Source organism: Carcharhinus amblyrhynchos, chromosome 26 (assembly GCF_965287045.1).
Source record: "Carcharhinus amblyrhynchos chromosome 26, sCarAmb.v2.hapA, whole genome shotgun sequence".
In the NCBI taxonomy this organism is placed as follows: Eukaryota; Metazoa; Chordata; class Chondrichthyes; order Carcharhiniformes; family Carcharhinidae; genus Carcharhinus; species Carcharhinus amblyrhynchos.
Window position 1 is genome coordinate 1,747,197 of NC_137349.1, and position 23,598 is coordinate 1,770,794.

At 43.5% G+C, this 23,598-nt stretch overlaps 1 protein-coding gene across 1 annotated transcript in view; it reads left to right on the forward strand.

Annotated features, from left to right (window-relative positions):
- The first annotated feature begins 9,023 nt into the window (after window positions 1–9,023).
- The window catches only part of LOC145358605 (phospholipid phosphatase 2-like), a 125,702-nt gene continuing 111,127 nt past the window's right edge, over window positions 9,024–23,598 (forward strand). Inside the window, exons 1-2 of the mRNA XM_080212799.1 lie at window positions 9,024–9,581; window positions 9,701–9,795. Of these exons, the coding sequence (XP_080068925.1) occupies window positions 9,741–9,795 (55 nt within the window). The 5' untranslated portion in view covers window positions 9,024–9,581; window positions 9,701–9,740. The remainder of the gene's footprint in view (window positions 9,582–9,700; window positions 9,796–23,598) is intronic.

Sequence of the window (23,598 nt, forward strand, 5' to 3'; positions counted from 1 at the left end):
AAAGAACCTGCAGGAATGCATTTAATCACCGTTGGCAACCCTATTTTGAAGGGCAAAGAAATTCTCCCTCCTGGCCAACATTTACCCCTCAACCAATACCATTCAAATAGACTATCTGGACATTAACTTCATTTCTCTAGGGGGGGGGGGGGTGGGCTTGCTGCGAGCACGTTGCTGCCTGATTTCTTACATTACACCAGTGACTACACATCAAAAGTGCATCGTTTGCTGCACTTCACTTCGGACTACCTTGAGGCTGTGAAAGGCGTCAGTTAAATATGAGTCTTTTTCCTTGCTCAGTGCCCTCATTACTAACAAACAAGTCACTTTTTGCAAGCCAATCTTTATTTTAAATAAAATGCTCACTTCTACTAATGGTTTCCTTTCAGATAATACAACACTGAGATAGAAAAAGGTTAAGAAGCCTTGCAATTTGAGTGAGTTTAAGCTAGAAGTTGGGTGAATATAAAGCTAGCTCTTTTCTGTTATACACGAGCATCAGTGGCTGGGCCAACATTTACTTTCTCAGGAGGTTAAGGAAAATTGGCATGTCTCACTAACATTTACAGATACGCCATAGAAAGCATTATTTCTGTTTGTATCACAGCTTGGGGTGGCTCCTGCTCTGACTAAGACCAGAGGAAACTACAAAGCTCTGTATATGTAGTCCTGTCCTTCACGCAAACCAGCTTCCCATCCTTTGACTCTGTCTACACTTCCCACTGCCTCGGAAAACCAGCCGGCATAATCAAGGATCCCACACACATTCTCTTCCACCTTCTTCTGTCGGGAAAAAGATACAAAAGCCATGTACCATTTGACTCAAGAACAGCTTCTTCCCAGTTGCCATCAGATGGGGGTAGCACTGTAGCACGATGGTTAGCACTGCTACTTCACAGCACCAGGGACCTAGGTTCAATTCCTGGCTTGGGGCACTGTTTGCACATTCTCCCTATATGTGTGTGGGTTTCCTCCAGGTGCTCCAGTTTCCTCCCACATTCTGAAAGATGTGCAGGTCAGGCGCATTGGCCTGGACTGTGGTGACTAGGAGAACTTTTATTATATGTGAGCATCACAAGTAAGGCTTAACAAGTAAATTAACTTCTTTGCAGTGTTAATATAAGCCTTACTTGTGACTAATAAATAAACTTTTTAACTTTAAGTTGATCTTCCTCTACACCCCAGCTACACCCCAGCTGTGACGCTACATTCTGCACCCTCTGCTTTCCTTCTCTATGAACGGTATGCTTTGTTTGTATAGCGCACAAGAAACAATACTTTTCACTGTATACTAATGTGTGACAATAATAAATCAAATTTATTATCACCCCTAACTGAATGGCACTTAAGATTGTTGTGGGTCTGGAATCACATTTATGTCAGGCAAGGATGAACATTAATGAACCGGAGAGGTTTTTACAGCAATTTCATGACCTTCAGGAGCATGAAATTCCAGATTTTTCTTCAATTCAGATTTCATCATTTGGGATTTGAACCCAGGTTCCCAGAGCATTAATCTGTGTCATTGGAGTACTGACAATATCACTACACCATCGGCTTCCATATCAGAAACTTTTGAGATGATACCTCTTTCATGATTATCCTCAAAACTGGTGCCCCACAAGGCTGTGTCCTCAGCCCCTTACACTTTATACACTTATTACTGTTCATGTTCACCACAGGCTTGTGGTTTTGCTTTACTTTATTTTCTGTAATAAAACACTGTTCCTTTACAGCTGACTCCTGGAGTTACTGTACATGCCACAGATTCCATCAGAAGTGTTTCTTTTAGTGGTCAAGTTTTCTTTCTTGGAGGGTATCTGTAGAGAATGACGGTTTCTCCCAAAGGTGCGATGGCCTTTGTATTTTTAACAAGTCTAACCTATAGCACATTGGCCCACCATTTTTGCTAGTGTGCTCGTCCAATTTGGCAGCTGTTTCATAGAACATTACAGCACAGTACAGGTCCTTCGGCCCTCAATGTTGTGCTGAGCTATGTCCAATCCCAAGATCAAGCTATCCCATTCCCTATCATTCTGGTGTGCTCCGTGTGCCTATCCAATAACCGCTTGAAAGTTCCTAAAGTTTCAGTGTGTGACTATCATTCCAACATCAGCCTTAACTTCCTACTAATTCTCCATGGTGCGTAACCCAGACAGTTAGACTGGAACTAGACTTTCCATAGGCCCAAAGAGGAAATTTCCACAATTCAGTTACAATTATAACTCTGTGAGTCACATGTGAACAATAACACATAGGAAATAGTTAATTATCCACCTTCCATCCCGAACAAATTCTTCAGGAAACTTTTCATTGTTTTGCAAGGTTATCAGCATTCATGTTACAATTATCTGGAACATTTTGTGATTGTGCAGGCTATTAATATTTCCCTCAACCAAAGTAAACACCCCATAACTCCATCACAAAATGGGGCTGTGCTATGTTAGGAAAAGCAAATGTAAATACCTGTGTCTGTCATGCTGTGGAGTGTCATTGATGGTGATGCACTCTTGTGCAGATAGTGTAGCCACAGACTATTATATACAGCAGAGAGACAGGCAGTTTGGTGAACTAGGCCACAACAGCATTTATACTCCACTCAATTGTTCTTTATCAGTTAAACCCTCGCATGCTTCTCCTTTAAATGCATCTGCTGTTGTACCATAACCAATGGTAACCTGCTGGCTAGGTTAACAATGTAACCAATGGTAAAATGATGTGGTGGTCAGCTGACCAGCTGACCCGGTACAAATAGAAAGCAGTAGGGAGTATTTTTGGCTCAAGTGGTGGTGTAATGAAGTTTTCTTATTAAAAACTGTACTTTGTGAAGTTAGTTCTTTTATTGCTTGCAACTGAAGTATCCTTATTGCTGGATAAACAAACTACGCCCTGTGATAACATGGTGCAAGTTCTTATTGCAATCTGGGAAAGAAGTCTCTTCCGTATATGCCATTGGATTTCTCAGTGATTATCTTGTATTGATTTGCTCATCTCTATGAGGGAGAACATTCTCTCTGTATCCATACCATCTGTGTTAGCTCACCTTTCAGATTTCTCTTTTCCAACCTGCTTACCCTATCTTGATAAATATTACCACACAATTCTGATATTAACCTTGTAAATCTTTTTCTTGCTCTCTAGTACAATATCCCCTTATTAACATAGCAACCAGAACTGTACACAAGTGTGGTTTAAGCAAGTTTCAATACAAACTTAGGATAACTTCTTTACTTTTCAATTTTATCTGTCCAAATGTAAATCTTATAAATAAGTTATGAAGTACTCCTAGTTCTGTCCACAACATTCAGAATAAACTCTCATCTAATATGCTTACTGTGGTGAATTCCTACTCCCACAGATGTATCAGTATTTGTTTCTCCATTTCCCACATCAGCCATTCTGTGGTCTGTTAAAATAAATGACCAATTTAGCACAAATTGTGTCAAATTAGAAGCAGTGTTTGTTTTTTTTATTTGATTAATTTGTGGGACATGAGCATTACTGGCTGGTCAACATTTATTGCCCATCCTTAGTTGTCCTCGGCTGGGTCATTTCAGAGGGCAATTGAGAGCCAGCCATATTCCTGTGGTTCTAGAGTCACATGTAGGCCAGACCAGATAAGGACAGCGGATTTCCTTCTCTGAAGAACATTAATGAACCAGATGGGTTTTTCCCAACAATGATAATGGTTTCACGGTCATCAGTGGATTCTTAATTCCAGATTTTTTAAAATTCAATTCAAATTCCACCATTTGCTGTGGTGGGAATTGAACCCGGGTCCCCAGAATATTATATGTGTTTCTGGATTAACAGTCTAGTGACAATACTATTAGGCCCTCACCTCTCCTGTATTATGAGCTTAGCACTCTTTGCAGGACTGGAATTAGTCAGCAGATCACAAAGTTTAAGCTCATGACACCTGCCAGTCTTTGGCACATTGTTCTCCTTAGCTATCACAATGACTCAACAACTCATACTGACCAAAAGGGGTAAGAGATAAATTAACATAATTACCCGGCTCTTTATCATTCCTAATGTCCTTTGCCTCCCTCCATAGTTAAATTTGAAAGCCCTTCTAAAGGATGTCTGTGCCTGTTATAGAATTCCTACAGTGCAGAAGGAGGCTATTCAGCCCATTGGTTCTGCACCAGCCCCTATCCCTGTATTTACCCTAGCTAGTCCCTCTGACACTAAGGGACAGTCTGGCATGGACAATCAATCTAACCTGCACACCATTAGGCTGTGGGAAGATACCGGAGCACCCGGAGGAAAGCCACACAGACATGGGGAGAATGTGCAAACTCCACACAGACAGTGACACAAGCCAGGAATTGAACCTGAGTCACTGGCTCTGTGAGGCAGCAGTGCTAATCATTGTGCCACTGTGCCACCCTTTACAATGACCCTAATTCACTGATGATGTCCACAAGGAGTCATACATTCCATACTGATGAATACTATTAGGAAATGATTTCTTAAATAATCATCAGGCTGTTCATTATTACTCAGCATTCAGTTAGAATCTGTTTTCTTACTAATCCCAGAACTTGTTCAAACAGGCAACCTTCATAAGAGAACAGAAGACCACAGTGAGTTATTTTATCATCACTGCATTTTTAAATAATTATTGACTTTGAATTAATAATCAAATAAAGGGTGTGTTGTAATATAATTTCTAAATTTTGGACATGCTTTCTGCTATCGATGATGACCTGAATTCACTAGTGTAGGCAAGTACAGAATGAAACAATAATGGGTTAGCATTAAAACTGGGAAGACCCATTCAAAATTGTACTGTGAAAGATGGCACAAGTTGCTGTATGCTCATCGCTATTCCAGGTGGGTTAGGAGTGCTTTTCAATTACAAACATTTTGGCTGGTAAATATCTGATCTATACTGACACTAGCAAGTGGTGAGGTTTGTCAGAATTACTAGTGGGATAGTGAGAATCCTCAAGGAAGCCCAGCCCTGCTTGTACAACATTGGAAATCACGGTATTCTATGAAGTCCAGATTATACCAGGATTACACAATCTGTTTAAGTTAACACATTGCACCATCCTAACTATAGAAAGTTAGAAGTAAATATGGTATGGTGGTACAATGGTTAGCACTGCTGCCTCAGACACCAGGGACCTGGGCTCAATTCTGGCCTCAGGTGACTATTGGATTTGACTTGTTATTGTCACTAGTACTAGTATAAAGTGAAAACCATTGTTTCTTGCGCATTATACAGACAAAACATACCATACATAGAGAAGGGAAGGACAGAGTGCAGAATGTAGTGTTACAGTCATAGCTAGGGTATAGAAAAAGATCAACTTAATGTGAGGTAGGTCCACTCAAAAGTTTGATGGCAGCAGGGAAGAAGCTGTTTTTGAGTTGGTTGGTACGTGATCTCTGACTTTTGTATCTTTTTTCCTAAATAGGAAGAATGTGTGGTGTTTGCATGTTCTCCCCATGTCTGCGTAGGTTTCCTCTGGGTGCTCTGGTTTCCTCCCATAATCCAAAGATGTACAGGTTAGGTGAATTGGCCGTGCCAAGGGGAATGCTTAGTGTCAGGGGGATTAGCAGGGTAAATATGTGGGGTTACAAGGATAAGGCCTGGGTGTCGGTGCAGGTTCGACGGGCTGAATAGCCTCCTTAGGGATTCTATGATATGATTCAGTAGAGACCAGATGGCTTGATAGGGGTAACTGGACAATACTAGTATTCATGTCAAGTGAGAAATGTGGCCTTGTTGTCAATGTCCAAAAACACCAATAACAACTGGAGTTGTTCTAGTAGCTGCTGACTACAGATGAACCATTAATCTTTAAATGTTGAAGGCCTATTTTTCCACATAACCATCAGAGTGTGCTTGTGTGCTCACCCACACATTTCCTGCAGGGATTCCTGCCCAATTGTGGCCCTTTGCCAACATCCAGACTAAAAATCAACCTCCGGCACAGCACTGAATCAAACCTTCCCTATCTCTATGCCAACTGCCACACTGTGTAGCTCTACCTTTTAGAAAATACCAATGAAGGAATAGTTTGCATTTATCTAGCACCTTTCAGATCCACAGGATCTCCCCAAAGTTCTTCACAGCCAATGAGCTGTGGTCACTTCTGTCTTCTGGGTAAATGCAGTAGCCAAGTTAGCATGATCTCAGGAAGAGCAATGAGATATTGTGCCCAGTCCATTCACACAAATCAGCCTCCCCTCCACTGGCTCTGTCTACACTTCCCACTGCCTCAGAAAAGCAGTCAGCATAATCAAGAACCCCACACACCCCAGACATACTCTCTTTCATGTTCTTCCGATAGGAAAAAGATACAAAAACCAACTTCTTCCCTGCTGCCATCAGACTGTTTAATGGACTTACCTTATATTAAATTAATCTTTCTCTACACGTTAGCTGTGACTGTAACACTATATTCTCCCATTTCCTTCTCCTCTATGAACGCTTTGCTTTGTCTGTATAGCACACAAGAAACAATGCTTTTCACTGTTTCCCAATACATGTGACAGTAATAAATCAAATCAACCGCTGATGAGAGAGCTGATTCAATGAATTGATGATGTCAGCAAAACCTCAATGGTCTGCAGCATCTATGAGGAAAGAAACAGAGTTAATGTTTCAAATCCTTTGACTTTTTGTCAGAACAAAAGGGAGGGGGATGTGCAACGAGACCTGAGTGTCCTTGTACAGCAGTTGCTGAAGGTAAGCATGCAGGTGCAGCAGGCAGTAAAGAAGGCAAATGGTCTGTTGGCCTTCATAGCAAGAGGATACAAGCACAGGGGCAGGGATGTCTTGCTGCAATTGTACAGGGCCTTGCTGAGGCCCCATCTGGAATATTATGTGCAGTTTTGGTCTCATCTGAGGAAGGATGTTCTTGCTACAGAGGGAGTGCAGAGATGGTTTACCAGACTGATTCCTGGGGTGGTTGTACTGACATATGAGGTGGGATTGAGTCGGTTGGAGTATATTCACTGGAATTTGGAATGAGTGGGGATCTCATGACACCTGTAAAACTCTAACAGGCAGACAGGATAGATGTAAGAAGTATTTTCCCAGTGTCCAGAACCAAGGGTCACAGTCTAAGGATAAGGGATAAACGTTTTTGGACTAAGATGAGAAATTTCTTTACTAAGAGAATGGTAATCCTGTGAAATTCACTAACATAGAAATCAGTTGAGACCAAAACATTGTATATTTTCAAGAAAGAGTTGGATATACCTCTTGGGGTGAAGGGGATCAATGGATATGGGAGAAAGGTGGGATCAGGCTATTGAGTTGGATGATCAGCCATGATCATAACAAATGGTGGAGCAGGCTCGAAGGGCTGAATGGCCTCCTCCTGCCCCTACTTCCTACGTTTCTATGAATATGTTAGAGCTGTAGAAATTCAGAACTGCTGAGTTTTTTTCCTTCCTGTTCATAGAATCCCTACAGTCAGAAGGAGGCCATTCAGCCCATTGAGTCTACACCAACCGCAATCCCACCCAGGCCCTATTCCTATTCTTGTTTCAGATTCCAGCACCCATAGTGCTAATTTTGCTTATTTTAGAAGCGCTATCCAGTTATTTATCCGGGTTCCACCTAAGAAAGCCTCATCAATCATCATCATCAAACCATCATCAATCATGGCTAGATCAGCCATGATTTTATTGAATGGCGGGGCAGGCTCGAAGGGCTGGATGGCCTACTCCTGCTCCTATTTCTTATGTTCTTATGTTCTTTGAAGTCTCATCCAAATGTAGAGTACCTTTGATAGTGCAGAATTGCCCTGGTGCTAAACCATGTTCAAAAGTGCTGGACAGAGATTTGAACCTCTTCCCCTCAAGTCCCGAGGGAACAGTGCTACCAGTATGTGTGAACCGACACAACCAACCTACTGCGGCCATTCAAACAGGGGAGGAGAAACACACAAGTGAAAGGGTTGGGATAATTGGATTGAAATGTACACACATTATTCCCACCCCCCTTTTAAAGTCATACATTCTTTCCATATGTTCTGTTTTTAAATACCTTTGACATTTTTGGAACTTGTACTGAGTTGGTCATTAAAGATTCTCTGTGGTGTAGATTCTTTTTTCACCAAAATATACTTTATTCATTAGAAATCTGCAAGAACATTACAAACATTGCAAAATGGCAATCACACAAAATGCAATAACATTCAGATTCTTTACTGAGATGCGTCCACAGTCAAGAAAATGCTTTACAATGGATTCTTACAAATGTTGCAAAGTTATTTTAAAGGTTGTCTTATTTTAAAGTTATTTTAAAGGAACATAAGAATTAGGGGCAGATGTGGGTAAATTCAGCCCTTTGAGCCTGCCTCCGAGTGAGAGGGTGCAATTATAGAGTGGCAAATTGAGATAGCCAAGTTTTCTTTATAAATATGCAGAGAAAAAAGTAGATTGCATTGGGATACCTTTGAGCTTATATAATGTTTGAAATGATACTTGAAACCTGTACATCTGATGTACTAAAGCGTGACATGGTGGTTAGCACTGCTGCCTCACAGACCCAGGGACCTGGGTTTGATTCCTGGCTTGGGTCACTGTCTGTGCAGAGTTCTCCTTGTGTCTGCGTGGGTTTTCTCCGGGTGCCCCAGTTTCCTCCCTTAATCCGAAAGATGTACTGGTTAAGTGCATCGGCCGTGCTAAATTCTCCCTCAGTGTATCCAAACAGGCGCTGGAATGTGGCGACTCGGGATTTTCACAGTGACTTCATTGCAGTGTTAATGTAAGCCTAGTTGTGGCATTAATACATAATCTTAAACTTTAATTGAGATAGCCAAGTTTACTTTATAAATGTGCATAGAGAAAAGTAGACCACATTGGGATACCTTTGGAATATTAGAAACTTGTACATCTATCTGATGTGCCCAGTTTAACTTTGCCAAGATGTAAATGTTAAATTTAAATACCAAAACGGGGGTGGGGTAGAAAAGATATCTGATTTTTACTCAGATCTGTAAGTGGCAGCACACACCCTGCAATCAGGATGAATCGTTCCCTCCAAAAAAACAGCCACACCATTAGACTTTGAACTGTGTCTAAGGTGTGCTGAAATTATCACAACGTAACTCTTGCAATTGGAGAGGGAGAGACTCGCAGTCGCTTCCTTGTTTTTTTTGAGTTGAAGGGAAAGCCAGTGGAAGGGTTTGTTTGGTTTGATCAGTAGTGCCTCACCGTTCCAGCACTGCCCAGAACTGAACTTCGTTCTCACTGCCGGGGAGGAACCTGTAATTCTTTCACCACTCTCCCAGCCACCACGTCAGATACTTCCCACACCCCCTCCTCCTCCCCTCTCCCAGAATTGGGATCAGAACAAGAGCGAGCTGAAGGCTCATGAATTAATCTCTCTCTCTCTTCCTCCCTGTTGTTGGTGCGGGGTGAGATTTGGAAGAACAAAAGAGAGTAATAGCTGGTTACGAGCAGCGCCTGATCCTCCCCCTGCGATGTGTGAGTTTCAAGCCTTTCCCCAGTGAAACTGACCAGCGGAGCGGAGAGCCTGGAGTCAGGGGAACTCGGACTCAGTCGGACTGAGACAGGTACCTTCGATTGCGGAAGAACTCGAAATTCAGGTTACTGGCACTTTCTTCCCTCCCCCCGCCCCCGTGTTGTTGTTGTGCGGTTTAAAAAAAAGTTGCTACAACTTCTTATTTCTTCCTAAAAAGTCTCTTGCTTTTCTTAAATATCGCAGCTTCAGAAAGACCGTGGCCAACCTTTCAATCCCTGGCAAGATGTTCGAGAAGAGAAATATTTTCGTGTTAGTTGATGTGTTGTGTGTGATTGTGGGTAAGTGAATTTTTTTTATTGGTAACGCTTGGCAACTTTTTTTTAAAGCGAGGAGTTTGTTGATAACTTCTGAAACTGCATTATCTGTGGAAAATATGGGATATTTACCATCCTGTGTGCTCTTGCGTAGTGTTTGTTTTTTGCAATGTGAGTTAAAATTTGAGGCTTGGGCCGGTTGCGAACGCTCTCCTGTGAGGACAGAGAGAGATTGGGGGACATACGCACGGGGTAGGGTGCACAACAGTTAAAGTGCTGAATATAAAGTGTCCTTGATTCCCAACCTCCTTACGGTAGTGGGAAGTATTGTACAGTGTTACTTCAAGGCACATTTACAGGCAGAAGCACAGCTCTAGCTACAACAGCACTGTAACAATATCAGAATTTCCATCCGTGCAGAAAATAACCATGTGTGTTACAAGTTGGCATGTTGTTGGGGGAGAGGTGGGAGGAGCTCTATTTAAACTACCTCGAGCTGGAGTTTCTTATATTTAACTGTGACAATTTGATTTGATTTATTATCACATGTATTGATATGCAGTGAAAAGTGTTGTTTCTTGCGTGCTATACACGATATGCACAAAGTATACTGGTCGTAGGAGAGGGTGCAGAATGTACCATAGAACATTACAGCACAGAAACAGGCCCTTTGGCCCTTCTTGTCTGTGCCGAACCATTTTTCTGCCTAGTCCCACTGACCTGCACCTGGACCATATCCCTCCACACTCCTCTCATCCATGTATCCAGGTTTTTCTTAAATGTTAAAAGTGAGCCCGCATTCACCACTTCATCTGGCAGCTCATTCCACACTCCCACCACTCTCTGTGTGAAGAAACCCCCCCCCCACAATATTCCCTTTAAACTTTTCCCCCTTCACCCTTAACCCATGCCCTCTAGTTTTTTTTCTCCCCTAGCCTCAGTGGAAAAAGCCTGCTTGCATTCACTCTAAAAAGTCTGACAACACCAGGTTTTAGTCCAACCTATTTATTTGATAATATTCTCACAAGCTTTCGAGGGGTTACCCTCTTCGTCAGGTGAATGCGGGTAACCCCTCGAAAGCTTGTGAGAATATTATCAAATAAATAGGTTGGACTAAAACCTGGTGTTGTCAGACTTTTTACTGTGTTTACGCCAGTCCAACGCCGGCATACCCACATCATGCATTCACTCTATCCATACCCATCATAATTTTATACACTTCTATAAAATCTCCCCTCATTTTTCTACGCTCCAGGGAATAAAGTCCTAACCTATTCAACCTTTCTCTGTAACTCAGTTTCTCAAGTCCCGGCAACATCTTTGTAAACCTTCTCTGCACTCGTTCAACCTTATTAATATCCTTCCTGTAATTAGGTGACCAAAACTGTGCACAAAACTCTAAATTCAGCCTCACCAATGTCTTATACAACCTCACCATAACATTCCAACTCTTATATTCAATACTTTGATTTATAAAGGCCAATGTTCCAAAAGCACTCTTTACAACCCTATCTACCTGTGACGCCACTTTTAAGGAATTACATATGTGTTCCCAAATCTCTCTGTTCTACTACACTCTTCAGTGTCCTACCATTTACCACGTACGTTCTATCTTTGTTTGTCCTTCCAAAGTGCAAAGCCTCACACTTGTCTGCATTAAACTCCATCTGCCGTTTTTCAGCCCATTTTTCTAGCTGGTCTAAATCCCTCTGCAAGCTTTGAAAACCTTCCTCACTGTCCACTACACCTCCAATCTTTGTATCATCAGCAAATTTGCTGATCCAATTTACCACATTATCATCCAGATCATTGATATAGATGACAAACAACAGTGGACCCAGCACTGATCCCTGTGGCACACCACTAGCCACAGACCTCCACTTAGAGAAGCAATCCTCCACTACCACTCGCTGGCTTCTTCCATTGAGCCAATGTCTAATCCAATTTACTACCTCTCCATGTCGACCTAGCGACTGAACCTTCCTCACTAACCTCCCATGCAGGCCTTGTCAAAGACCTTACTGAAGTCCATGTAGACGACATCCACTGCCTTCCCTGCATCCGCTATCCTGGTAACCTCCTCGAAAAACTCTAATAGGTTGGTTAAACATGACTTACCATGCACAAAGCCATGTTGACTCTCCCTTATAAGTCCCTCTGTATTCAAGTATTTGTAGATCCTATCTCTTAGTACTCCTTCCAATGATTTATCTATAATGTAGTGCTACAGTCATAGCCAGGGCGTAGAGAAAGATAAGCTTAATGATAAAAGGTATGGATAAAGTAGACATGGAGCGGATGCTTCCTGTTGTGGGACATTCTAGGACGAGAGGTCATAGTCTCAGGATAAGGGGTAGCAAATTTAAAACCGAGTCGAGGAGAAACTACTTCTCCCAAAGGGCTGTGAATCTGTGGAATTGGCTACCCCAAAGTGCAGTGGGTGTTGGGACAGTGAGTAAATTTGAGGAGGAGTTAGACAGATTTGTAATTGGTAATGGGTTGAAGAGTGATGCAGAGAAGGCAGGAACATGGGGATGAGGAGCGTATCAGCCATGGTCGAATAGCAGAGCAGACTCGACGGGCCGAATGGCCTAATTCTGCTCTTGTAGCTTATGAACTTAATACGAGGAGGTACATTCAAAAGTCTGGCAGCAGGGAAGAAGCTGTTCTTGAGTCGGTTGGTACGTGATCTCAGACTTCTGTACAGTAGAAGGTGGAAGAGAGAATGCCCAGGGTGCGTGGGGTCCTTAGTTATGCTGACTGCTTTTCTGAAGCAGTGGGAAGTGTAGACAGAGTCGGTGGATGGGAGGCTGGTTTGAATGATTGGACTGGGCTTTGTTCACGTCCCTTTGTGGTTTTGTATGGCCTTGGAAAGAGCATGAGCCATACTACACTGTGATACGTCTGGAGAGGATGCTTTTTATGGTGCGTCTGTAAAAGTTGGTGGGAGAAACATTTGGGTGGTTAGCTGAATCCACATTGGCTTTAGGTTGTTCTAATGATGATGACACTTATTACAGTATTCATCACAATAATGACCACTTCATTGGCTGCTGAGCCCTTTGAGGAGCTCTGAGGACATGAGGTGCAAATGTACTTGTGTCCGTGGGCTCTCGCATTTCAGATATAAAATCAGAAAATACTGAGAGCACTCAGCAGACCTGGCAGCTTCTGTGGAGAGAGAATCAGAGGTAACTTTTCAAATCTGGCCCCCTTGTTTGGATGATGAGCTTAAAGTTTTAAGTTTATTTATTAGTGTCACAACTAGGCTTACATTAACATTACAATGAAGTTACTGTGAAAATCGCCTAGTTGCCACACTCCGGTGCTTGTTTGGGCACACTGAGGGAGAATTTAGTCTGGCCAATGCACCTAACCAACACGTCTTTTGGATGAAACTGGAGCACCCAGAGGAAACACATGCCACGCTGGCGGAACATGCAGACTCCGCACAGACAGTGACCCAAGCCGGGAATTGAACCCAGGTTCCTGGTGCTGTGAGGCAGCAGTGCTGACCACTGTGCCACCGTGCTGCCTGTACAGGACTCGTCAGGGTAGGACCCTGTTACCCTGTAGTTGGCAGACAGACTGTGCAAACTTCTGGACTGAGCGAGTGTGACAAAACCAGCTGAAGCAATGCTCAAAATTCCGATTAAGTAAGACCAGATGCTGGAAATCCGAAATAAGAACAGAAACTGTTGGAAAACCTCAGCAGGTCTGGCAGCGTCTGTGGAGCGAGAAGTGTAGTTAATTTTCTGAGTCTGTGTGACCTCTCCAGGGCTGAAGAAGTCTGAGGGACTTGAAATGTTAACTTTATTTTCCCTCTCCACAGATGCTGCCAGCCATCCTGATTTTTTCCAGCAGTTTCTGTTTTTATTAATGACGTGACCATCGTTGGCCATCTCTAGTTGGCCATCTCAGGTCGGTGACGAGCTATCACTTTGAAATGCTACAGACCACGAGGGTGAAGACACTCCCACACATTGTCAAGCAGGGAGCTGCAGGACTTTGATCCAGTAATGAATTGGGAATGGAAAAGTCAGGATAGTTGATGGCTTTGGGTGCACGTTGTAATGGTGGTGTTTCCGTGCACCTGCAATCTTCATCCTTCTCAATGGTAGAGATTGAATATTTAGGGGATTCTGTCGAAGAAGCCTTGATGAGTGCTTGCAGTGCACTTGTAGTAGTGAAGGCCACAACCACAGTCAGCTAGTGGTGAATAGATAACTGATCAAGCAGCAGACTGCTTTTGCTGCGAATTGTTCTGAACTTCCGGAGCATCGTTACAGCTGCATCCAACTGTTCCGACCCAGGCAGCAAACTCTACCACGCTCCTGACTTGTGTCTTTTTTAACTTAGTCTGTTTTTCCTTTGGATTTTTGCCTGAAGCTGCAGTAGGTTGGCCAGTAATAATACTGAATAATGGCCACAACGATTTAAACATGTTTTCAATAATATTGACGTAATGATATTGGGAATAGGATTACAACCCCATCTTCATTGCCCAGCCAATAACATTAGGATTAACACAACACATATTTCCTGCCCTTAGAATCATAGAATCCCTGCATGGCAAAAGGAAGCCATTCAGCCCATCGAGCCTGCATTGTCAGCAATCCCATCTAGCCCCTATCCCCGTACATTTACCCTGCTAGTCTCTCTGACACTGAGGGGCAATTTACTATGGCCAATCAACCCAACCCGCACAACTTGGGGGCGGCACAGTAGCACAGCAGTTAGCGCTGATGCTTCACAGCTCCAGGGACCTGGGTTCGATTCCTGGCTTGGGTCATTGTCTGTGTAGAGTTTGCACATTCTCCTTGTGTCTGCGTGGGCTTCCTGCGGGCGCTCCGGTTTCTTCCCACAGTCCAAAGATGTAAGGGTTAGGTTGATTGGCCATGTTAAAATTGCCCCTTAGTTTCCTGAGATGCGTTGATTAGAGGGATTAGCGGGTAAAATATGTAGGGGTATGGGGTGAGGGCCTGGCTGGGATTGTAGTTGGTGCAGACTCGATGGGCCAAATGGCCTCTTTCTGCAGTGTAGGGTTTCTATGATTTCTATGACTTTAGACTATGGGAGAAAACCAGAGCACTCAGAGGAAATCCATGCACGTACAGAGGGAGAATGTATAAACTCAACATAGTCACCCGAGGTCAGAATTGAACCCGGGTTGCTGGCGCTGTGAGGCAGCAGTGCTAACCACTGTACCACCCTTTGAACATGGATTTGAATGAAAATCTAGTTCCCTGCTGAGGAGAGTTAGGATTGAGCTTCATTATCTTGATGTTCATTAACTGTCTGAATAAACTTCAAGGCGGCTATCGTAGTCCAATTGCTGATGAGTACGGAGTCAAAGGTCAAAATGGGCCCCAAATTGGTGCAGTGGGAGTGGAAACATTTAGGTTTGTGCTGGTGAAGGAGATTGAGATTTGAGGTTTAAGGCACATTTCTGGTGAAGCTATATCTTTCAGCTGGTTCTGCTTGACATTAACTCGGGGCTTGTGACTATCTCGCCCTTGGAAGTACAACAATCTGTCATGATCAGCATTGGTGTGTCTGCTATAAAATGATTTGGTGAATGGGTAGGTAAAGCATCTGCTTCAAGAGAGTGCCTTCGTCCTCCAGTATCCTCCCAGAACTATCCCTGACATTGGATCTTTCAAAAAGAGTTCACCGGTAAGAGACTATCTGACCCAATGGCAGGAGAATAGGTCAGAAAGGACACAAGTGTGCAGTTTGGCTTAGAAAGACTACCAATGCAAACATTGGTGCATTAGGAGTTGAGTTGGGGCTCCAGGTGTGAGCGGGGTGGGTGGGTGCTAGCAGTAGTAATAACTCAGCTAGCTGATCTCTAGAGTACTGGTTGATACACGGGTTTGCTAGAAGTGGAAAGAGGTTTGTAGTTCACTGTGTAAAGAGTCTTGCAGGGTACAGCTAGGACATCTATTCATGTTCAAAGCAGATCCCTTCTTCCTTGAGTAGTTTTTTAAAAGTTTTATTTATTATTAGTCACAAGTAGGCTTACATTAACACTGCAATGAAGTCACTGTGAAATTCCCCTAGTCGCCACAGTCCAGCACCTGTTTGGGTCAATGCACCTAATCAGCACGTCTTTCAGAGTGTGGGATGGAACTGGAGCACCTGGAGGAAACCCACGCAGACACGGGAAGAGTGTGCAGACTCCATACGGTGACCCAATCTGGGAGTCAAACCTGGGTCCCTGGCGCAGTGCAGCATTAGGGCTAACCACTGTGCTACCGTGCCGCACTCTTACAGCATTATCTTTCTCAATGGACCCCTTACGGCAATGGCCATGTGATCTAATTACCTCAGTCTAAGGCATTAAGGCCCACTTAATATCTTTGGGTGCTCACAAGAGCATTCTCTAAGACAAAAGTATGATTCTGGTCAACATCGGCGCTATCAGATCAGGTGACCAAAAGCTTGGTCAATAAGATAGACTTTAAGAAGTGGAGGAAAATGAGACAGAGGAAAGTAGGGAGGGAATTCCAGAGCTTGGGATGTAGGCAATTGAAGCACTGAGCTGGAGTTTCTGGTTCTGAAAGACTTAGAACTGCGCCATAAAGCCATAAACGGATAGGATCATAAACTCTGAGGATAAAATGAGGCATTGTGACGAAATATTCCCATCCCACCTGTCACAGGAATTGTAGCGAGTGGGGGCGGACCATACAAAGGTTCGTTGACCTCTTTGGGGCGAGCGAGGCAGAAAAATCCCATCCTGGAACTCTGCCAAAACTCCAGTTGCCAACAGTGGGGGAGCAATTGTAATTGGGGAAGAGGCCAGGATTAGAGGAGTATGGATATTTCAGAGCGTCATGTAATTTAAGGGAGATTAGGAATAGGAAGGAGGCAGTTGAAAACAAGATTGAAAATTGAAGAATTATCACCCCTTCCTTTGACCTTCATAAAGTTTCAGTGTTGCCGTGTTTCAGGTTCTTGTTGGTTTGTGACAGGAGTCAGAGTGATGATGCTAATTTGTGTTCACAGCTATTTGTGGTCTAATTCTCATGAAATCACAGGCAGTGTAAACAAGCAAGTTTTACCAAGGGGGAGATCAAACCTCAAATTTTCATGGCAACTTTCTAAATCAGACTCAAAATAGAATCATAGAATCCTTACAGTGCAGAAGGAGGCCATCCAGCCTATCAGGTGTACACTGGTCACAATCCCACCCAGGACCTACCCTCATAACCCCATGCACCTATCCTAGCCAGTCCCCCGACACTAAGGGGTAATTTAGCATGGCCAATCCACCTAATCCGCACATCTTTGGACTGTGGGAGGAAACCGGAGCTCCCAGAGGAAACCCACACAGACACTGGGAGAATGTGCTAACTCCACACAGGGAGTGACCCAAGCCAGGAATCGAACTCGTGTCCCTAGCATTGCGAGGTAGCAGTGCTAACCACTGTGATTTCACCTGGGTACATGGTATTATTGCTGGATTTTGCACACACGCTTTTATTTTAAAGTGTATTTATTAGTTTCAGAGGTTTCAGGCAGTGCAGTGGCACAGTGGTTGGCGCTGCTGCTTTGCGGTGCCAGGGACCTGAGTTCGATTCCTGGTTTGGGTCACTCTCTGTGCAGAGTCTGCATGTTCTCCCCGTGTCTGCGGGGTTTTCTTCCAGGTGCTCTGATTTCTCCCCCATAGTCCAGAGATGTTCAGGTTGGGTGGTTTGGCCGTGTTAAATTGCCCCTTAGTGTCTGGGGGACAAGCTAGGGTAAATGCACGGTGTTGTGATGATAGGGCCTGGATGGCATTGTGATTGATGTAGATTCAATGGGCCAAATGGCCACCCATGCTGTAGGGAGTCTACGATTCGAAATAGACTTACATTAACACTGCAATTATGTTACTCTGAAAATAAATTGGAAATTAATCAATTTGGCAACTGCTCATTACGGTAACCTGCTTGTGTTTCCTTCTGTGTTAGAAAGGTCATGTAATTTCTGGGTAATTTGCGTACTGGGGCATGTTATTGAACGTGTACAGTATTACCTGAATTGTGGAGTTTTTGTGGCTTCTTGATTAAAGCAGCACTTTTAAACTGAGAAATATTTGACACAAGTTGAACTAATGCTGAAACCACTTTTGGAGTATCGCAGGTCTCTGAAAAAAAATTCAAAATAGAAAATAGCGAAAATGAACAGCAAGTTAGTCAGCACCTGATGCTATAATAATATTTAAACTGCTGGTATCAACGGGGCAGTTCCCATGTTTATACTGCCTGGCTCGAACTATAATTCTTCAGACCAGAATAAAACACATCTGGCTGCAGGTGTGTGCTCAGTGCTCCTGTCTCAGCAATTAAACATATATATTAAATTGGACAGCACGGTGGAAGCAAATATGTGCTGAACTTTGAATTTAACACCTAAGTAAACTTCAGAAGTGCCATGGGAGCTTAAGGCACCTCTCCAACACTTTGTAAACTAGATTTGACAATGTGATACTGTGCTTTAGGTGATATTTAAAGTCTATTAGTCACAAGTAGGCTTATATTAACACTGCAGTGAAGTTACTGTGAAATTTCCTGAGTCGCCACACACTGGAACCTGTTCAGGTCAATGCATTTAACCAGCCCAACTCCCTTCGCAGTTTCAAGCAATGATAAACTTACTGGTTTTTCACTGCTCCAAACTCAATACCGATCTGATTCCTGAGTTATACTGGAAGTTTGATATCTCTTCAAACTTGAACTAGCTTCACAACAAAGGTTTAAAGTGTCACAACTAGGCTTACATTAACACAGCAATGAAGTTACTTTGAAAATCCCCTAGTTGCTAAACTTTGGCGCCCGTTTGGGTGCACCTCAGGGAGAATTTAGCACGGCCAGTGCACCTAACCAGGATGTCTTTTGGACCGTGGGAGGAAACTAGAGCACCCAGAGGAAACTGGAGCACCCAGAGGAAATCCACGCATTCACGGGGAGAATGTGCAGACTTTGCACAGACAGGAGCCCAAACCGGGTCCCTGGTGCTGTGAAGGCAGCGGTGCTAACCATTGATGCTGAAGTTGCAGAATAGAAGCATCCTGGAAGATGAGAAAAAGATAAACTTTCTGCTGCATCCTTCACTTTCTCTGTCAGACTTCTGACACAGTAGGAAGTCTCACAACACCAGTTTAAAGTCCAACAGATTTATTTGGTAGGAAAAGCTACTAGCTTTCAGAGCGCTGCTCCTTCGTCAAGTGAGTGGGATTTCAGTTCACGAACAGGGCACCCGATGAAGGGGCAGTGCTCCGAAAGCTAGCGGTTTTTGCTACCAAATAAACCTGTTGGGCTTTAACCTGGTGTTGTGAGACTCCTTATTGTATTTACCCCAGTCCAACGCCGCCATCTCCACATCAAGACTTTTGACATTCAACTCTTATTTCACGTTTTACTTCAGAGTTCCCATATTTCATTTTATCCTGTCAAAGTTTTGATGATCCTATCCGGTTATTTTTGACTCTTGTTAAGACGAGTGGTCTTGTGATGCAGTGGATAGCCTCCCTGCTTCCGAGCCCAAAACTGCAGTTCCTGATCCTGGTCATGATGGCTAAGGAAGGTGCATTCATAGTGGGCCAAGCAGGTTAAGTATAAATTTGTAAATCCTTCCAACATTCCCAGTCTTACTGCCTGCTATTGGTGTGCGATTCCTTGTCATCCGTGTAATGTAAAGAAATTTGCATCTCTCCCATCACTATTCATTGGTCCAGGCTACAACATGTACGGACAGTGTGCTCCAGCAGCTCCGGCTCCTCGTGGGTGTTGGGTCGTTCAGTTTGCTGGACGGCTGGTTGATATCAGATTACTGCCAACAACACACAGCTCAATCAATGTTCCTTCTGGGGTGGATTTGGGACCTGTCTCTTTGCCCGACCAGTGGTGCAGATCGTGCCTGTGGGTCAGACCTTCCTTCAGGCAGAGAACTCAAGAAGAGGAAGAAAGACAGATTGTTTGTATAGAACATTTCCTTGACCATGAGGTCTGTGGGTGGCACGATGGTTAGCGCTGCTGCCTCACAGCACCAGGAACCTGGGTTCAATTCAAACCTGGGGTAACTGCCCGTATAAAGTTTGCACATTCTCTCCATGTGCTTCGGTTTCCTCCCACACTCCAAAAATATGCGGGTTAGGTTGGTTGGCCACGACAAATTACCTCATAGTGTCAGGGGGATTAGTGGGGTTACTGGGATAGGCTTGGATGCGATTGTTGTCGGTGCAGCATGGGCTGAATGGCCTCCTATTGCACTATAGGATTATCATTCCATGATAATGTCTCTCAAGAGGCAAATTCATGTGGGGATTGTGTGTCTGTGGTTTTCAGAATAGAAGGCCACTTTTAACCTTCATTAATTATTTTTTTGCTTTTTTGATTAAGGAACAGTAATTGACCATGGCTTGTTTTTAGGCTAAAGTAATTCAACACAATAAAGCATTTTCATTGTGGATTGATGGAAACCAATGCTGCACCAAGCAACTGCATAATGCTAGCAATGCCTCTTTAATGTAATTCAACTAGGTTCTGTCATTGTCAATCTGCTCTACACCAGACCGTAGAACAATAACAGTGTGTCAAGCTTATAATTCTGTGTTCAGATTTTGGCATGAAGATTGGAGCGTGTGATGGTTCTCTGTATCGCACAGTGATTAGCGCTGCTGCCTCACAGCACCAGGGATCTGGGTTTGGTTCCAGGCCTGGGTCGCTGTCTGTGTGGAGATTGCATGTTCTCCCTGTGTCTGCATGGGTTTCCTCCGGGTGCTCTGGTTTCTTTCCACAGTCCAAAGGTGTGCAGGTTAGGTGGATTGGCCGTGCTAAATTGCCCCTTAGTGTCAGGGGGACTAGCTAGGTAAATACATGAAGTTATGGCGAAAGTGCCTAGGTAAGAATGTGTTCGGTGCAGACCCGATGGGCCAAATGGCCTCCTTTTGCATTGTAGGGGTTCAGTGACCAGCATCTTTACTTCATTGACTGTGAAACACTTTGGGTTAACAAATTGAGATCATTTCTTTTCTGAATTGTGAAGGAGTAGCTGTCCTTTCCCCTCTCCCTTGACTGTAATATTTTCTTTCTGGACACCCGTATGTTTCAGATTGGCAGATTAGATGCCCTGAGTGGCTCCGAGCTTTACCTCGATATTGTTGGTGCTCCAGTCGATTTCCAGCAATGCTAAGCTGCCTGATTCTAACCTGGAGTGGTGGTTTTGAGTGTTGGAATTGGCCACATCGCCCTGGATATGAAAAGGAAAAACTGACCCCTCGTTCTCACCTCCCATACTTGTTCAGCATGCTGGCGTTCACTGTCCAAGCCTATGCAAAGGGCAGCCAATTAGATGAGGTTACAGCTGGATGGCCGGTGCCCATGGAATTTTGCCCCTGGATGAGTCAACACATCAGCAAGAAATGTAATCATTAGTTGGCAGTCCAGCTCACCTGGCAGTCAGTCTTTCCCTATGGGAGCGAGTTTGACTGATTTCTGTTTGCGACTTTCTAAACAGTGGCCTGGCTGAGAGAGCATTTCTGAATAAGCAGAAGGGTTAGGCCTACCATTGTTTTAACAATGTTTGTGTTTGTTGTTGGAGGAGAGAGTGGCAGTAACTTTATTAGGGCACTTGCGTACTCTGACATACAGATTGATCGGAACTTGTGATTGCATTGAAATGTTAAGAGGGTTCACTTTTGCCCTCAGGGTTCAAGATTTTTAGATTCTCAGTCTGTTTGGCCTCTAAACTGGTGATGGGCAATCCAGGCTGGTGAGTGGATCTTCCCCAAGTGACCTCCCTTCATCTCAGTGGAGTGCTAGATTGAAATTGGGTTTTGTTCACTAACTGTGACCCCATGAATAAGATTAATTACATTTAGTACTTCATATAGAAAATGCTTAATTATTTATATATTAATAAAACTGTCATCAACTTCAAATCCTGAAAAGAAAAGACATATTTACATATGGGCGTACGGCTCTCGCAGTCAATGTTGTGAGCAATCAGCAAGCATCTCACTTCACTTGTCCTTGTTTTATGTGCGAATTGCTTCAGTCACACCAATGGGGGAAAAAATTGTGTGGATGGAAATTGGAGGAATTTGTGTGTAAGCAAAGTTCAGTAAAATGTCTTGTGGTCTGCACTCAGAATCCAGATGAGCTGGATTGTAGGCTGCACTCACTGCGGTTCTCTTCTGTGTGAGTATTTGCTATTTGTCCCTTTGATGAAATACACTGTCCGAGATGGAAGCCTTTCTCTTGTTATTGCCCGCATCCATACTGATGGATTTGGGGTGGCACGGTAGCACAGTGGTTAGCACTGCTGCCTCACTGCTCTGGGGATCTGGGTTCGATTCTCTTTTGGGTGACTGTCTGTGTGGAGTTTGCACATTCTCCCCATGTCTGCGTCGATTTCCTCCAGGTGCTCCAGTTTCCTCCCACAGTCCAAAGAAGTGCAGGTTAGGTGCATTGGCCATGCTAAATTGCCCCTTTGTCTCCCAGGATGTATGTGTTAGAGGGATTAGCAGGGTAAATTTGTGAGGTTACGGGGATAGGACCGAAGTAGGATTGTTGTCAGTGCAGACTCGATGGGCCAAATGGCTTCCTTCTGCATTGTAGGGTTTCTATGATCTATGCCACCAAATGAACCCCTGCGCCAATGTTTGCTTCCCATTTGTAATGCTTGATCGCAACTAGATTGAAGCAGGCTTAAGGCTGTAAATTTCTGACTGTTATTCTGCTCCACCCTTTAGCGAATCCTTGATCTTAGGTTGTTTCATTATCTGATGGAACTGCAATTAGAAACCTGTTCTCTACCCCCTCCCCAAGAAAATTACTGAGACAAGATTGGTTGCAAATTTCAGAAGTGAGATTGTTAGATTTTTGTTAGGCCGAAGCATTAAGGTGGGAAGATGGAGTTAAAGAATGGATTAGTCACAGTCTAATGATATGAACAGGTCAAAGAGGCTGTATAGCAATAGTCCTGTTTTTACATACATGGTTCTACATTCTCTTTAATACACTTGCCCATGCTGTACCCTGACAGCAGACTGTAGTCTGTGCTGAGGTTTCTGTGCATTAATATTAATCCTTCAGCCATGTCTCGGTGAAGTTGGGAACTGGGGGAAGAAATTAAAGTTGATTTATTTCTTTACGAATTGGGTGCCTCTTCAGGATGTTTCTGTGGTGTTGCCTCAGCTGTTACAGAGCTAGAGTGCTGCGTTCTGAACTTCATTGCAGTGTTAATGTGACTAATAAATAAACTTTACTTTTAATCCAGAAACTCAGCTAATGTTCTGGGCACCCGGGTTCGAATCCTGCCACAGCAGATGGTGGAATTTGAATGCAATAAAAAAAATCTGGAATTAAGAATCTACTGAAGACCATGAAACCATTGTTGATTGTCAGAAAATCCCATCTAGTTCACTGATGTGAACAGGAAGAAAGAGGCATATGATGTGCATAGGCTGCTGGGATCAAGTGAATCTCTTGAAGAGTATAGGGGATGTAGGAGTCGAGTTGAGAGGGAAATCAGGAGGGCAAAAAGGGGACACAAAATCCTTTTGCAGATAAGGCAAAGGAGAATCCAAAAAGCTTCTACAAATACATAAAGGGCAAAAGAGTAGGGCCTCTTAAGAATCAACAAGGTCATCTATGTGCGTATCCACAAGAGATGGGTGAGAGCCTAAGTAAATGTTTCTCATCAGTATTTACTGTTGAGAAAAGCATGGATGTTAGGGAACTTGGGGAAATAAATAATGATGTCTTGAGGAGTGTACATATTACAGAGAAGAGGGTGTTGGAAGTCTTGAAGTGCATCAAGATAGATAAATCCCTA